Raw genomic sequence first — 18,052 nt, 5'->3', positions numbered from 1 at the left:
GAGGAAAGGGCATTCCAATGAAGTGGTACTTAGAGTGTGTGGCTAATAAAATTGAATGACTGTTCATAAAACAAGTGCAGCTTATCTCATTTTATCTTTCCAAGTCACTGATCCACCTGTACAATGATGCCATGCCACAAATATCAGTATATGTGTATAAACTATGGTAATTTGTGAAATGAAAAATAAGACATTTCCCTGATGGCGTTGTCATTTTTGTCTTCTGAAAACCTTATTTGGATTATTCTTAAAGATTATATTGAATGGGTAAACTATCTGTATCTGACACTTGCATTGAAGTGTTGTAGGTTGTTGACCAAGCTAATGATCAGTGAACACTGGTTATTTCTACAACTTCTCAGTAAATTAGAAATGCAAAACATGGTTAGTCATAAACAACAAGAGCTTTCCAGTCAATTACAAATAGAGGTAAATAGTTTGCCTGCAGTACAAAAGCTATGAATATTTTCAGAATGCTTGTGTATCTTGGAGATCTGAAACTAGTGTGTACCTGAATTGAACTGCTTGAACCAGTTTATTTCATACAGTCTGTGGTAAACACAGGAATATAAAATAAAGGATTTTATTCCCATGACCTGTTCTTTCTCTGTGTGTGTCTCTGAAAATATTTGAATAGTCTATAGAAATGCTTTATTTTGTCATTGTAACTTTTTTATATATAAAGTGAGTTTCTTTAAAGCTGCTTGCTTTGGAAGAAATCTGTCCTAATTAATCACATTGTTTAAAGAACATAAAAGGTAACACAATCTTTGGTTCATATTTTCTGTTAGAAAGAGGGAGAAAGAGAGAGATTAATCTGGGAAGGTGAATGATACTGTAAGCATAAATGACCTTTTTCTTTTCCATTTTTTTGCTTCAAGTGTGCTGCTCAATAAAGAGTACATCAAGACAGTATCTTTTATTTTAAGAAAAGAGTAGTTGTAATATACTGTAGCAATCATTTTATTATGTTCAAATAAAGCTTCAGGGATGTTTAGCCTCTCATTGGTTCAGGTACACAAAAGCAAACTTGCAGTTCTTATAGAGTCCTTACTCTGATCAAACTTTGATTGATTGGCTTTGCCACAGTAAAGACTAAAGAGATCGCAGGATATGGCTCACTAAAATATATTACTAGAGATGTAGCCGTGTTAGTCTAGTCTTGCTGAAACAAGAGACAGGACTATGCAGCACTTTAAAGACTAACAAGATGGTTTATTAGGTGATGAGCTTTCGTGGGCCAGACCCACTTCCTCAGTCATTCATACTTAAATTTGACACTTTACGAATGGGCCTTAACAAAGATGCTAACTACCTTACCCATTACAAAGATAGCTTCCCTAATTATCACCCCTAATATAATTATCTCATATACACTAACCTCCCCCCCTTGCCCCCACTCTGTTCTAAAATCTGATTTGTCAGTTTTGTGTGTGTTCACTTTTTTTTTATTGTATCCCTTTGGTATATATGGTCATGCCAATTTAAAATATATTACTGGGATTATGGAGCAGGATCCCATTATGCTAGATAGTAAGTAGTCAAATGATCCACTTGTCTGTCAGAAAATACTACAGGTTGAACCTCTCTAGTTTGGCACTGTTTGGTCTGGCAACATGTGTGGTCTGGCATGATTTTAGTTGGCCAAATGTACACTTATCATGGGTGTTGCCGAGTTTCCTGTAGCTCCATAAAGTTTGTTTACAGCCTCCAGTACTGGCTCTCAGTGTTCTGTGCTGTTACTTATTTCTAATTTACCCCTAACTGTCTACTAGGAACCTAGTAAGCAGTGGGAGTGTTGGCAGTGTTGCTAGACAGCAAATTCTCGGGTTTGGCACAAATCAGGTCCCAAGGGTACCAGACTAGAGAGGTGCGCTACAAGTTGAACATTCGCATCTAAAATCTGAACTTGCAATTTGCTTTTCCTAACTGGTTAGTCTTTTATCTCTTGAAGGATTTTTAGTTGAAATTAGGTGAGTATTTGGATGGCTCTAAATAAAGAATACAATAGTCATCTTGCTGCTAGTAAAAGTTGATTTGCATATGAGATCAAATCTATTTCATGATACTAAGGCCAAGATTTTCCAAACACAAGTGTTTCAATTTAAAATTTTTAAGTCCACATTTAGACACTAGAATGATCAGCCTAGTTTTCAGAAGTTATCAGCTAACATCTCTCATTTGGCCTGAGGCTTCTTACAGAAAAGAAGTGACTGGGAGAACAAAAGCAAATATTTATATGCGGGAAATCTAAACATTTAATAACTTTAGCCTTTGTGCTCCTTACTTGCTTGTCTTTAATCTCTCCAGGCGTTGAAAGTTGTTGACAACGCATTGTCTTGTGAACTATCGTTACGTGGTTTCATTAGGTAGTTTACTCACCTGGGGAAATTCGGCTGAGTATTTTCCTCTGCAGTGTGGGGCATGGATCATTTGGTTTTTCATCTTTAACTATAAGTATATTTTACTTAACATAAATTCCCAGGCATTACAGGGGTCCAGGGTATCAGTCCTTCCTGTTCTCTACCTGTGGAACAAAATAGTTCGTTCCCTTAAATAGGTAATAATTTGGTCTAATATTTGTTGGATTTGGTTTGGGTGGTGGTTGGGTGTTTTGCAGTTTGTTATATGCAGATAGTAAGATTGGATCATGTGGTGGTACTTTCTGGCCTTTAACTCTAAGGTGCTCGAGAGTCCAAGTATGTGTACTATTGGGGCCCCTAGTTTGTATAGAAAACAGTTGCTTTTTTTTTTTCTTTGGAAGTGTTACTGGAATACAAGAATAATGATATACAGTGATACACACCATTGTTTCAGATCAAGTATAATAAAATATAGTCTGGTGTTTAAGACACAACTACTTCTACATCTAGTTACATAGTATGAAACTACCATTTCCTGTGATTGTTATACAGAGTGAAGAGAAAATGTCAGAGTAAAAGATTTCATAAGCAGATTTGTCACCTCTAGGGGTGTGTCTAGACTACATTCCTCTTTCAACCATAGGGATGTAAATTAGACATTTTGAAATTGCAAATGAAGCCAAGATTTGAATTTCCCATGCTTCATTTGCATAATCACATCATGGCACTCTTTCGAAAAAGCACTATTTTTAAAATTAAACTGCAGTCTAGACATGGGTCTTTTGAAAATAGAAGCCTTTTTCGAAATATCCTGCAAACCGAGGTTTTTCAAAAAAGGCTTCTGTTTTCGAAAGAAGCACATCTAGACTGCGGTTTCACTTTCAAAATAGCACTTTTTCGAAAGAGCACCATGACACAATTATGCAAATGAAGTGTGGGAAATGAAGGCTTCATTTGCAATTTCAAAGTGTCTAATTTACATCCCTCTGTCGAAAGAAGGATGTAGTCTAGACACACCCTTAGACATGTGTCCAACCTCACTAACATCTCTTTCATGTTTGTTTGTTGTGTTTAATGTCTGCTTAGTACTTTTTTCTCATCATTGTATTTTTTAAAGTATTTATATTTTGCCTTTCCTGCTTCTGGGTGCTTTATGTGGTTCTCTCTTAGTTTATTTAAAATAAAACTAATCCATAATATTGTAAATTACTAGAGTCAATGGAAGAGGGTTCCTAGCGCTAGTTGGAGTTCCAGGAAACTTCCGAGGGTCATACTGAGGGGAGTAATACCAGATTTTGTGAACTATATGTGATTTAGTAACCCTGTGACTATCACTAGTGTGGCTAGTCTTTATTTTGAGAACTTGTTTTCAAAAAGAGGAACTTAAGTGCTAAGAAATGCTATGCTAAGGATGTTAGAGTGTGGGCTGGTTTTGAGTGGTGCTGCTTGTAGCGAGATGTATTAGCGATCTGTTATGGGAGGGTCTAAGGAGCCCTGCCATTAACCAGGACCCTACTGTGCCAGGAACAGAACAAATACTGAACAACAACAACAAAAGATGGTTCCTGTCCCAAGGAGCTATTAATCTAAGTATGCGATAAGAGATAACAAATGAATATAGACAGACTAACAGAGGAGTACAAAGAAATGGTCAGACAATATGCTCACTCTGAAACACTAGGGTCATAGCTCACAGCAGCCTAACTTGCCAGTTTTTTATTTTTGGCAGAGAAGAGGTGTAAAGAGAGATCTGAGGAAGCTCTGTGGATGTTTACAAAACCTTACTTCCATGAGTGGAAGCATGGGACAGTTAAAAACCTGTGACTGGCCCTTGCAGCTGACTTGGGTTCACAGGGCTCAGGGTAGTGTGCTGTTTAATTGCCATGTAGGTCTTCAGGCTCGGCTGCGGCCTTGGCTCTAAGATCCTGTGATGGGAAGGCTGTGGAGCCCAAATGTCTAAAATGCAGCTAAATAGCCCCTTAGCCTGAGCCTATTGAGCCCAAGTCAGTTAGCCCATGGGTAGCTAACTGCAGTGTAGACAATACTCTTAGGTGCTTGTTAATGGGTCAGAGATTGTTTCGTCTAATCACTTTAGTACTGTAGAATTAATTAATTTAGGCCTTTGACTTAAGCACATCTAATTTATGCAAATATTCTTTAATATTGTAATTAGGGCCCTACCAAATTCATGGAACCATCCTAATCAATTTTACATCCACAGGATTTGAAAATTGGTAAATATCACATTTTCAGCTGTGTACATTTTTACAAGTGGGCTGTGGAGGAGGGCTGGTAGATGTGACTAGACCTTTCAGTGCTGAATGATAAATGATGGGTTGAGTGGGCAGAGATCATAAGTAAAGAGCCCTAAAAGGGAAGATAAATAGTTTAATATGACAAAGAATGGGGAGACAGTGAAGAGGATACAAAAAGGATGACGTAGTCACAGCAACAGAGCTGTGGTGTCCAACATGCTAGCCACTAGTCACATGTAGCTAGTTGGCTGGTTGTGTGTGGCTAGTTGGTTTGAACAATGTGTCTATTTGCCTGGTGGAATGTGGCTAGTTCACTATAGCAGTAGCTACAATAGTGGCTACTGCTTCAGAATTGGTTGGACTCTACAGGGCTAAAGAAATGATTTCTGCAGCAAAATTCTGAATGGTCATGTGTGGGGCAAGGATATTGCAGGAATCAAGATGCGAGCTGAGAGCTTTAACTGAACAAGAGTTTTAGCTTTGTGGATGGAAAGGAAACGCATTAGAGATGATATACAGATAGAATTGGCAAGATTTAGATGTACGTGAATCTTGGAGTGCTGAAAGGAAGCATGAAAATAGCTTTAGTACTAAGTACAGAGTAAGAAGATATTCTAACAGATATTAAAGTAATCCATTGTAGAAGTATGAAGCAAGTCAAAATAAAATCTGTCAGCTGAAGAACTATCAGTTGCTTTATAATAGATACCTGGATAGACTGCAACAAAAATGTACACATTCAGAATAATAAATTCCAACTTCAAAAATAGGTAACTTTCTGAAATATAGAAAATCATTTGAATCCACAAGCCTGAATTGTGAGGATGGCTGTTAAATTATATATAAAATTGAAGACATAGTTTGAAAACTTATAGGCATTCTATTCTATGTGAGATCCATATAATCTTTATTTTAAACAGTTTCCATGAACACCTGTAAAATTTTATAAAAAGCTTCTCAACATCATCCCTCTGACTATTCTGTGGAAAGGTACTTGATATTAAACAGAGAATAAATGTCTGTGTTTTTCCTGTATTGAAAATTGAGCCTGTTGTAGTAATCTCCTTGTTGCATTTGTTTCTCTGTAAGACGGTATTAACACATTTGGCCAGATATACAGTATGTACAATACGCTATGAATTAGAATGAAACTTGTATTTGAATAATGCAAACAGCTAACTTCTTAAGTTGCATAAGAAGCATTAAAATGAGTCATTCCACTTCTAAATATTGTTTTGCATCTTGTGTAGTATAATTCAGCTAAATCTAGGAAGTGCTTCTATTTTGTGGTGTTTGTTATCTTTTAACAAAACTGTTTGATTCCAAAACTGCTGCTTAATAATGTGTACCTTGGTAAGTTCGTTAGCTTGTGTAAAAAAAACGGTTGTAAAAATGATGCTGTAATTCCAGCATTAGAAACTCAAGTGAACAATAACGTTTAGCCTGATAACTTAACCCTTGACTGAATGGGAGCAGCACAGGTTTTTATTCATTAAGGTTCCCCTTCAATAAAGTACTAACCATTGAAGTCAATGGGACTACTGAAGTGTTTAAAGCTCAGCAAAATTCAGTTGCTGAATTTGATCTAAGAAAATGTTTAACTATTTGACAGCAGGATGCTTAAGTGACCTAAAGTTTTGATGCCTGGTTATGTATCTGCGGTTGACTTTGGCATAGAAGGGACAAATGGTAATTTTTAATATTTACAGAAATTAGAGGGTTGTGTTCATATTGGATTAAAAAATAGGACAGAGGAGACTGGCTAAAACAAGTGAATAAAGCTGTAATTAGAAAGTATATTGAATAATCAACATCCTATTCACATACTTCAGAAAGGGGTTACAATGGAAGTTCTCAGGCAAGTATTTTAATTGATTAGGTAATTCAGAATAGGTTTGTGAAGGCAAATGTACCCTGTATTTTAGAATGGTTAGTAGGTAGTTTTTAAACTTGTTTTAGCCACAGTATTGCAAGCAGTGTATTATAGATTTGATACAAATGAAACAATTGTTTGTAACAATATGAAAAGCTCTTTCATTGGCTTTCTTAGTGGGTGGTATCAGTTTCTTCAGATCTTGACACATGTAAAACACACTGGCTTTCTTCACAACCTAAAGCTAGCAAGATTCTAGACTCTAGAGCATATCAGCTGCAAACAGAAAGTCCTTTGATTTTTATCTCTAATCTGTATCAGATGAATAAAGTTAATAATAATAATAAAAAAACGACGGGACTTGTCTTCTTCCTTCCTGGAAGGCAAGGAACCATAAACTCTTGAGTTTTTTTTGTCTGTGCTGCCCTGTATATATTGTGTCCATGGGCAAGTCACTCAGTTTTTGTATAAATAAGTGTTGTACACCAGAGAGTTGTTGAAGGTTAATTTGAATGTGCACATAGCTTTAAAATCAGAAAGTTCTTAGTCCTGTCTGTTACTTCAACCTTTCTCAGTCCTATTTTGCCATGGGGGGAGTGGAGAGGGGTGGAGAGCCTTTGTTAGTGCTGTGTCTTAAACCAGCAGTATTTTTATAAAGTAGGTGGACAATTTGGCTGGATAGATGTGGTTTAATCTCTGACTGTTGGGTGTAACAGATAGTTGTTTAATGAATATTCTGAGTTATATTAAATAACAGAGGAAAAGGCAGTATAGTGTTTATTATAATAGCTGGCACTCTTCTGTGCCTTAAGACCCTTGCCAGTGCACATGCTTAAGGGACAATCTCTGTCCTTGGCTGAGTCAGTGTGGTGCCCTGTTAATTCCATGAGAAGTGCATGTGTGAATCTGAGAGTATGCATGTATACCATTTGTCCATAGTGTAGAGATATCTAATATTATTTCTCTCATCATATGTTCTGAAAATTAGATCCTAATAAGCACTGTTACTTTGATCACCAATTATTAAGTGCTGTATAGCATTCATTATTACTATCCTGTTCACATTTATTGTAAATTTTATTCCACCTCTAATCCTTGTTTTTTATTTTGCCTTTCAGACTGTAAGTCCTTAGGGGAGGGACTGTTTTATGATGCCTCAATATGTAGTGTATTTTTGGTATTATTTTAACGTTTTGCTTTGTCAAATTCAATCTTTTTATGTACTGCTAAAATATGGTGCAAACGAAGGACAAACATCACTCTGATTTACATTCTGTGCAACTCTAAAAGTCAGCGAGGTTCCATAGAGGATATATAATCAATACATTTGGCTCATTCTATTTTTTACTCCATTCCAAAGCACCCATCCCATAAAATCCAGTGCCAGTCACATTCAGTGCCCTTATTTTATTGGCATCTTATTAATATTGATTCTAGTTATACTGGAAAGCGCTAGCTCCAGATAAGTCCAAATAATAAGAAACTGAGATTCATGTTTGAACACTGACACACAATGTCAATAGAAGTAAATAGTAATTGTTCTGTGAAGCTAGAAAAATACAGAGGAAATTTGAGAAAATTAATATTAAGGTGAGGTAGGAACATGGTTAAAAAGGTAGAAACCATTTTGCAGTGTATTTAGTTCAATTTGTAGTGCCTTCTATCAAATTTATTATTTTAAAATATAAATATGCCATGCAAATGCTTATCAAGTGAAGGCACATAGATTGTTTTTAGTGACAATCTGCGTTCCACATAAATTAATTCTGATGGCAGTGCAGTGGTTTTTCAGTTTTTCGTTTGCAGTGGCCTTCATCAGCATAAATATGGTATATCTCGGCTCCCTTAACTGAGCACCGAACTTCTGTAGTGACTTTTTGAAGAATATTGGCATGTTGTGTGAATGTAAGACATGACTTATGTTCTGCTTGCTGCCTCCAGGGTGGAGCTGAGAACACTCTGCTTGCACTGGTGTTCTGGTTAATAGAATTACAAGGTGTTCAAGCACTTTCTAAGGGTTCTGTAAGTTTGAAAGATCAATGGTTAGACAGACTCTTAAGGGCTGGTGTCCATTAGACATGAAGTGTTGACCCAGCTTTGTCATTCGGGGGTGTGTAACATTTGAGACTAAAGAACTACTGCTTGTTCCCTGTCCAGTAGGCCAGTAATCCTGGCCAAGAGGGAAATTAGATTGATTTGACATGATTTGTTCTTAACATATCCATGCTGTCTATTACTTGTAACCTTTTATCCTCCTTCTCACCCACCCCCCAGACTAGCTATGCAGGAGATGAACAAGTCCTGTCCCTCCTCACCTACCGAATTAAAGGTGCACTCCTAGGACCAAGGAGGCAGATTTCAAAGGCAACAGCTTAAATCACAGTCTGAGAGACATTTTTCACAGCCATGAAATTGGTATCTATAATTTCTGGTTGTTTCCCTGTTTTAGTTTGCATTCCTTTCCCTTGTTGTTAATATAATTAGTGTTGAGTATCTGGTCACCATCAACCATATTAGTGAAACAGAACAAGTGTTAAAAACATCAGCTTTCTAGAGGTGTCAGGGGGTGCATGCCCCCAGTGTGCCTCAGTGCCCCCTGACTGTCCTCATATAGCCCCTCTCAGGGCAAGTTACAGTCTGTATGGGTTGCTCATCATAGGCATTTGTCTCACCAGCTTTGCTTACCTAGTCAGCCTCATGCTCGGCCCGCAAACCAGGGGGCTTTGTCTCCAGCCCCTAGCCAGGGGAAGTCTTGGCTGGCCCTCCTCCAGCCTTTGCTGGTCATCCCCAGCTTGTCTCCCTCCAAGGAGCTCCTGCTTCCTCTGCCACCAGCCCTCCACTGGCTCTCCACCTAGCAAACTGTGCTCCTCCCTTTATAGCTGACAGCTGGGCTCACCTAGCCACCCGGGCTCAAGGCCTGAGCCTTGGGCTTAAAGGCCCAGTGCAGGGCAGGCGCCCTGTCACAAGAGGTCATGAGTTATTAGCTCTCTTTTCTTCCTAAGAAGAGGGCCTAACTTTTCTTTCTCATTTCTCTTGTGCCTAATATATTTCAAGAAGCTTTTGTTACAGCATTTTATGTCCCTTGGTAGTGTAACTAATTTTGTGCCTTAGCCTTTCTGATTTTTTTCTCCATAGCTTCTGCTGTTCTTTTGTACTCTTTGTTGGCAATTTGTCCATATTTCCACTTTTTGTAGGATTCTTTTCTAGATTTTTCAGGACATTAAAGAGCTACTGATGGAGCCATGTATTGGCCTCTTATTATTCTTCCTGCCATCTCTGCATGGGGATAGTTAACTGTTGTGCCTTTAATATTGTCTCCTTGAGAATCTGCTTTCTCTCCTGAACTCCTTTTCCCTTAGATCTTCTTTCCATGGTACCTTACTTGCTATTTCTTGGAGTTTGTTAATATCTGCTTATTAGAAAGTCATTGTCCTTATTGCTGCTCTCACTTCTTTCTTTCTTTCTTTCTTTCTTTCTTTCTTTCTTTCTTTCTTTCTTTCTTTCTTTCTTTCTTTCTTTCTTTCTTTCTTTCTTATTGTGAGCAAAATTCTTTCGAATTTCTGGAGCAAAGAGTTGTCCCCAATACATTCCATAAACTGATTTCTGTTTTGCCGTATTACTTTTCTAGCCGATGTTGGGGGTAGTTAGCTCCCCAGTAACTAACCAGGTCTTGTCTTTTGTGTATTTCTGTTGTTTGTTCTAAAAATGCACCATCCACCTCTCCTGTCATGATTTGTTGGTCTATGGTAGACCCCTGCCATGATGTCACCTCTATTTTTTTTTACCCCTTTTAGCTTTGTCCATAGACTCTCAATTGGTCTGTATCCCTCTTCCTCTGTACCTGAGAAAAAATGTATATGTTCTTGATGTATAATGGGAAAGAAAAGCATGTGTGTTAACTTTTATACATATTAATTAATATCTTAGTATAGACCAGTGGTCCCCAACCATCTGAGGCTGCCGGGCGCCAGAGGGCGGGGACACTTGGGGGCACCGGGGCGGAGCTCCCCCCATAGCCGCGCGCCCGGAGCCGCCCAAGCGCGACGCGCCCGGGGCCGGCCCCCCCCAAGTGCCACGCGCCCAGAGCGCGGGTGGCTAATTTGTGCCCGGGGCTCCCCCCCCGCCAAGCGCCGCACACCCAGAGCGCGGGCGGCTAAGTCGCGCCTGGGGCTGCCCCCCCCTCCAAGCGCCGCGCGCCCAGAGCGCGGGCGGCTAATTCGTAGCGTTCCCGGGGCCAGCGCTCACCGTGTGCCATGCACCCGGGCCGGCTCCGGCACCATTCATGAGCCACGTGCCCAGGGCCAGGCCAGCCCCGAGCACCTGGCGAGCGCACACAAATAGCCCCGCGGGCGCCATGGCGGGGATCACTGGTATAGACACTGTCCAATTCTAAATCAGAGGATTGCCTAGTAAGATGTTGCTTGTGAACGGTGAGTAATAGTTGCAGAATCTGTTTTAAAACATTACATTTTTAACATTTTAAACTTCTAATATGTGTTCAAATGCTTAGCTTACCAAAATGTTGAAAGAACACTAAACTTTAAAATAATATAATTCACCAGATTTGTGATGAGTCCTCATTATACGCAAGCAAATTAAGTGACTGAGACTCTAAAGAAAACAATAAAACCTTTATTTTGGGGGGATAAAACAAATATATTGTGAGAACATCAAATACAGGTTAGTTACTAGAGATGTAAAATTCTGTTTAACAAGTTAGCTGATTAAACATTAAGTTTAATTGGTTAACAGATTAAATAGGGGTGGCTTGGAACCCCTTCTCCCCCTGTCACAGGCAGAGGCTGTTCCAGCCCTGCTGCTTTTGGCCCCACATTTGGTAAGGAAGTTTCAGGAATAATGTGTTCTCTCTATAAAAGGGAAATCCTCATTGTGCTGGCATTTATTCCCTGTGAGGAAGAATTGTGACAGAATGGGCCCCGTGCATTGCAACCTCTGTATCTTGTGGACTATGCATTCTCTCTACCTTTCTTTTGAAGGAGAAGTGAAGGTACAAAGTGCAACCCATTCTTCTCTTTCCTATGCTGAAATGCCCTCCTTCCATCTAGAATGAAGCTTTGTGTGCCACAGGTCAATCTATAGAATCCCTACTATGTGGAAATGATTCTTCCAAACATATGATGATAAACCAAAGTGGCCATGTGTCACGTAATAAACTTATTGTAAGCTTCACTGTTTTTGGTTAAAAAATCTCAAGTGTATCATAGTAGTACTGAATACCTATGGCTATGTCTGCACATCAAAATTAATTCGAAATAGCCATTATTTCAAATTAACTATAATAGTGTCTACACAGGCAAACCGCTATTTCGAATTAAATTCGAAAGAGTGGGGTGCTTAATTTGAATTTGGTAAACCTCATTCTACGAGGAGCAACACCAAACTCGAATTAGCTAATTCAAAATTTAAGTGCTGTGTAGACACTTACTTCGAAATAGGGGGCCTCCAGCCTTCCCAGGGTGTCCTGGTGGCCACTCCAGCCTCAAGCAAGAACACTCTTCTCCCTCCCTCCCTCACCCTTCCTGGAGCCCTTAAAGGGGTAGACTATGACCACAGTGCCTGTGCCAGCTCCAAGCCTGCCGGCCCAGAGCCAGCAGTCACTGCCCCTGACCCAGGGGCCCCAAAACATGAGCCAGCAAGCCACTGACAGCCAGCCCTCCACCGCTCCCCAGGAGCAGTCTGCCAGCTCCCAGGAGCCTGCCAGGGCCAGAGAAGGCGGGCACCTTCTTGGTCCAGGCTGGAAATCAGGGTGGACCATATGAAATGAAATAAAAATATTAAGTGAATCAACATGTTCAATAGAATCGCTATGGATAGTAATTCCATGCTCCAATAATAAGAAATTAGCAGTAGGAAGATATTACTGACCACCTGACCAGGACAGCGCTACTGACATTGAAATGCTGAAGGAGATTAGAGAGGCTACCAAAATAAAGGACTCTATAATAATGGGGGATTTTAATTACCCCCATATTGACTGGATACATGCCACCTCAGGAAGAGAAGCGGAGATAAAATTTCTCAGTGGCTTAAATGAATGCTTCTTGGAGCAGCTGGTGCAGGAACCCACAAGGGGAGAGGCAATTCTCGATTTAGTCCTGAGTGGAGGGCAGGATCAGGTCCAGGAGATAACTATTACAGGACTGCTTGGGAATAGTGACCATAATATAATAACATTCAACATTCCTGTGGTGGGAAGAACACCTCAGCAGTCCAGCACCCTGGCATTTAATTTCAAAAAGAGGAATTGCACAAAAATGAGGAGGCTAGTTAAACAAAAATTAAAAGGCACAGTGACTAGAGCCAAATCCCTGAAAGCTGCATGGAAACTTTTTAAAGACACCATAATAGAGGCCCAACTTAAATGTATACCCCAAATAAAAAAACATAGCAAGAGACCTAAAAAAGAGTCACCGTGGCTTAACCACCATGTAAAAGAAGCAGTGAGGGACAAAAAGGTATCCTTTAAGAAGTGGAAGTCCAATCCTAGTGAGATAAATAGAACGGAACATAAACACTGTCAAATCAAGTGTAAAAATATAATAAGAAAAGCAAAAAAAGATTTTGAGGAACAGCTAGCCAAAAACTCAAAAAGAAATAACAAAATGTTTCTTAAGTACATTAGAAGCAGTAAGCCTGCTAAAAAACCTGTGGGTCCCCTAGATGATGGAGCTATAAAAGGAGCAATCAAGGACGATAAAGCCATTGAGGAGAAACTAAATGATTTCTTTGCTTCAGTCTTCACGGCTGAGGACGTTGGGGAGATTCCCAAATCTGCACCGTCCTTTGTGGGTGATGAATCTGAGGAACTGTCCCGGATTGAAGTGTCATTAGAGGAGGTTTTGGAACAAATAGAAAAACTTAATGTTAACAAATCTCCGGGATCGGATGGCATTCATCCAAGGGTTCTAAAAGAACTCAAATGGGAAATTGCTCAACTATTATCTGTGGTTTGTAACCTATCCCTTAAATCGGCTTCCGTACCTAATGACTGGAAGATAGCCAACGTGACACCAATATTTAAAAAGGGCTCTAGAGGCGATCCGGGCAATTACAGACCAGTAAGTCTAACTTCAGTACCGGGTAAATTAGTCGAAACAATAGTAAAGAATAAAATTGTGAATCATGTAGAAGAACATAATTTGTTGGACAAAAGTCAACATGGTTTCTGTAAAGGGAAATCCTGTCTTACTAATCTATTAGGGTATGTCTACACTACAAAGTTAGTTCGAACTAACGTCCGTTAGTTCAAACTAACTTTAATAGGTACTACACTAGCGCTCCGCTAGTTCGAATTTAAATTGAACTAGCGGAGCGCTTAGTTCGAACTAGGAAAACCTCATTTTACAAGGATTAAGCCTAGTTCGAACTAGCTAGTTCGAATTAAGGGGTGTGTAGCCCCTTAATTCGAACTAGTGGAAGGCTAGCCCTCCCCAGGTTTCCCTGGTGGCCACTCTGGCCAACACCAGGGAAACTCGTCTGCCCCCCTCCCGGCCCCGGACCCCTTAAAGGGGCACGGGCTGGCTACAGTGCCCGTGCCAGGTGCAAGCCTGCCAGCACCCAGCCAGCAGACCCTGCACCTGGCACGGATCGAGCCAGCCACCCGATGCCCCCCAGCCCTCCCCCTCTTCCCGGGACCAGGCTGGCGGCTCCCGGGAGCTTGCCCGGGACCGCAAGAGGCGGGTACCCGCCTGGGCTAGTGCGGACATCGTGGACCTCGTCCACGACCTCCGCACTAGGCACAGGAAAGTGGCCGTCTAGGGCTGGAGAGCTGCCAGCCTGGCCACCCAGGAGCAGGTGTGCATGAAAATCAAGGGGGTCCACTGAGACCCCCGACCTTGAGCCCTGAGCTTACAATGGCCGTCCTGGGTCAGACCAAAGGTCCATCTAGCCCAGTAGCCTGTCTGCCGACAGCGGCCAACCCTAGGAACCATGGAGGGGATGGACCTAAGACAGTGACCAAGCCATTTGTCTCGCGCCATCCCTCTCCAGCCTTCCACAAACCTTGGGCAGGGACACCAAACTGAGAGATTGGGCAACAAAATGGCAAATGAAATTTAATGTGGATAAGTGTAAAATAATGCACATTGGGAAGAATAACCCCAACTATACGTACAGTATGATGGGGGCTAATTTGGCTATGACAAATCAGGAAAGAGATCTTGGCATTATCGTGGACAGTTCTCTGAAAACTTCCACACAGTGTGCAGCGGCAGTCAAAAAGGCAAATAGGATGCTAGGAATTATTAAGAAAGGGATAGAAAATAAGACCCAGAATATCTTACTGCCCCTGTATAAAACTATGGTACGCCCATATCTTGAATACTGTGTACAGATGTGGTCTCCTCACCTCAAAAAAGATATTTTGGCCTTGGAAATGGTTCAGAAAAGGGCAACTAAAATGATTAGGGGTTTGGAACGGGTCCCATATGAGGAGAGGTTAAAGCGACTGGGACTTTTCAGTTTAGAAAAGAGGAGACTGTGGAGGGATATGATAGCGGTATATAAAATCATGAGTGGTGTGGAGAGGGCAGATAAAAGTTATTTATTAGTTTCCTAAATAGAAGAACTAGAGGACACCAAATGAAATTAACGGGTAGCAGGTTTAAAACTAATAAAAGAAAGTTCTTCTTCACACAGCATGTAGTCAGCCTGTGGAACTCCTTGCCAGAGGAGGCTGTGAAGGCTAGGACTATAATAGATTTTAAAGAGAATCTAGATAATTTCATGAAGGTTAGGTCCATAAAAGGCTATTAGCCAGGGGATAAAATGGTGTCCTTGGCCTCTGTTTGTCAGAGGCTGGAGAGGGATGGCAGGAGACAAATCGCTTGATCATTGTCTTCGGTCCACCCTCTCTGGGGCACCTGGTGCTGGCCACTGTCAGCAGACAGGATACTGGGCTAGATGGACCTTTGGTCTGACCCAGTACGGCCGTTCTTATGTTACTCAGGATTGGGGGAGGAGAGGATGCCCCCAATGTCCACAGTCTCGTACTAGATGGAGGAATGTGGCCGTCTATGGCAGGATAGCTGCCAGCCTGTCCACCAAAGGCCCCATGCGATCCCAGGAGCAGGTTCTCATGAAAATCAAGATGGTCTGGCGAGACCCCCAGGCCTGAGCTTCCCCTCCCCCTTCTTGCCCTTGCTTCCCCCTTCCAGCTCCCTCCTCCCAGGTTTTCCCCTCCCCTCTCTCATCCTCTGTCTTCCCCTCTCCCACCTCCTTTCCCCAGTCTCACCAGAGTTTCATCCTCCCTCACCCGTTTTATTAAATAAAGAGAGTTTGTGTTCATGAAAATACGTGTATTTTATTTGATTCCGGAAGCGAGGTTGGGGGGAGGGGTAAGTGGAAGGACATGAGAGATGAATGAGGCACAAGCCTCCAGTGGGACAGACCAGGGAAGTTCTGAGTGCTCCTCAGGGTGGAAGCTCTCCTGCAGGGCCTCCTGTATACTGACAGCCCCCCGATGGACATCCCGGATGGCAGCCTGCAGAAAGTGCAGCCAGGTTCGCAGCAACATGTTCACGAGAAGCACCAGAGTGCCCAGGGGCCGTTCTGGCTCCATGTTGCAGAGTGCTATGGTGTCCCGAGTGAGGGCAACCAGAACACTCTGAGACACAAATGCTTTGTCGTCCCTCAGCAAAGCAGGCAAGCAAGCAGGGAACCGGCTGCCGTGTGTGTGTGTGTGTGTGTGTGTGTGTGTGTGTCCCTTCAAGCACAAGCCTCAGATAGCCTCAGGCAACAGCCACACAAATACACTCCTGACCTGATGTCCTACCCCTGACCTGGTTCCGACCAGCCTTACATCTGAATCAATGTCCCCTCAGTGTGAACGCAGTATTTCAAATTATCAAAATGCTAATTCAAAGTGCATTTTGTGTGCAGACGTGTTAATTCGAATTATCTTAATTCAGATTAACTATTTCAAATTAAGATAACTCAAATTAACGCTGTAGTGTAGACATAACCTATTTTATTTGAATTGCATAATACCGTGTATGTATCAAAAAATTTTCAAACTGAATTCAAGTGTAGCTGTAACTCTTATTTTATGTTATCCTGTAAAGTTCCAAAATATAAATTGCAGCCTTTGTAATCAGGCTTGTCATAGTTCAGCTACCACAAGGGGAAAATCTTAGATATGAAGGAGATACCAAAGAGAAAAAGCCATGCATAGCTAACAGCAGACAAACTTACGCAATGAAAGGTTGTTTTGTGTGTGTGTCTATTGAACAAAAGGACAACTTTAGACCAGTATTATCTGAAAATTCCTGCCTCTTAAATTTTTATAGAGATTTTGGGGCAGATTATTTTCCTCACATATCACAAAGGGAATGGAAAATTAGCCTTTGCCTTCTAGATGAGTATTTATGGCTGGCTCTCCAGTCACATAGGGTACGTCTAGACTACATGCCTCTGGCGACAGAGGCATGTAGATTAGACTACCCGGCATAGGAAAATGAAGCGGCGATTTAAATAATCGCCGCTTCATTTAAATTTACATGGCTGCCGCGCTGAGCCGATCGGCTGTTTTTCGGCTCAGCGCGGTAGTCTGGACGTTCCGCGGTCGACAAATACCTTTGATGTCGACTGCGGAACGTCCAGACTACTGCGCTGAGCCGACAAACAGCAGATCGGCTCAGCGCGCAGCCATGTAAATTTAAATGAAGCGGCGATTATTTAAATCGCCGCTTCATTTTCCTATGCTGGATAGTCTAATCTACATGCCTCTGTCGCCAGAGGCATGTAGTCTAGACGTACCCATAGAGACTACATAACTCTTATGCTGTCCACCTGGCAGCTCTAGAGAGCAGTTAGTGGTGCATACTGCACTCTGTTATCCTGATTTAGGGCTTGGTCCCTGGGCACTATTGCTAGCTGGTGCATATTAGGGTTAACCCGTAGGCTGCTCTAACTTGCATGGAGGGCCATGCACAGAATCAGGGAGCTGAAAGTAACTCTGTGAATTTTTTTTAATTGTATCCTTTGGTATATATGGTTGTGACTATTTTCTTCCACTATTTGATCTGAGGAAGTGGGTCTGGCCCACGAAAGCTCATCATCTAATAAACCATCTTGTTAGTCTTTAAAGTGCTACATTGTCCTTCATTTTGCTTCTGTGAATCTGGCCTTCCAGTTTTAACTGGAGTGCGAGGGGAGATAGGTGTCTGCGTTGCAAGTGAATTCTATCATTCAGAGATAAAATAGAGAGTTGTTAACACACATGATCACACTCTGCGTGAGAGAGCACTGAAGGGATCTCTTCAACCAAAGCAATGAGAAATTACAGTCTTCAAATCTACTCATCTCTACACTAGGCTGTACAGGGGCTTAGCTAATAGTCTTTTGACTTTAAACCTTTTCCTAGGAAGGAAAAGAACTTATTTCTTAAGGAACCATTGAAGAACTGTACTGTTTTCCCACTGCAGTATCATATTAGAAAACTTAACTGCAAGAAAGGAAGCAGTCCATTGAAATCTCTGTTCTCAGCTTTCTGGATATTCTTGTGTTGAGCCTGAATGTAATAAGCACTTTCAAAAAGCTTA

General features: G+C 41.3%; 1 protein-coding gene across 17 annotated transcripts in view; it reads left to right on the top strand.

Moving 5' to 3' along the window:
• Positions 1-18,052, top strand: part of SGMS1 (sphingomyelin synthase 1) — a 216,020-nt gene that overhangs the window by 96,378 nt on the left and 101,590 nt on the right. For 4 of the 17 annotated variants that reach the window (XM_075935063.1, XM_075935062.1, XM_075935064.1 and 1 more), the window contains exon 3: positions 8,766-13,977. The exons of the other annotated variants lie outside the window; for them this stretch is intronic. In XM_075935063.1, the coding sequence (XP_075791178.1) occupies positions 12,410-13,756 (1,347 nt within the window). In that variant the 5' untranslated portion in view covers positions 8,766-12,409 and the 3' untranslated portion in view covers positions 13,757-13,977. Of the gene's footprint in view, positions 1-8,765; positions 13,978-18,052 lie in introns of those variants that run through there. 17 annotated transcript variants of the gene reach the window in all.

This window comes from Pelodiscus sinensis, chromosome 8, assembly GCF_049634645.1.
Source record: "Pelodiscus sinensis isolate JC-2024 chromosome 8, ASM4963464v1, whole genome shotgun sequence".
Classification (NCBI taxonomy): domain Eukaryota; kingdom Metazoa; phylum Chordata; order Testudines; family Trionychidae; genus Pelodiscus; species Pelodiscus sinensis.
This window is presented reverse-complemented; position numbering and strand designations above follow the sequence as displayed.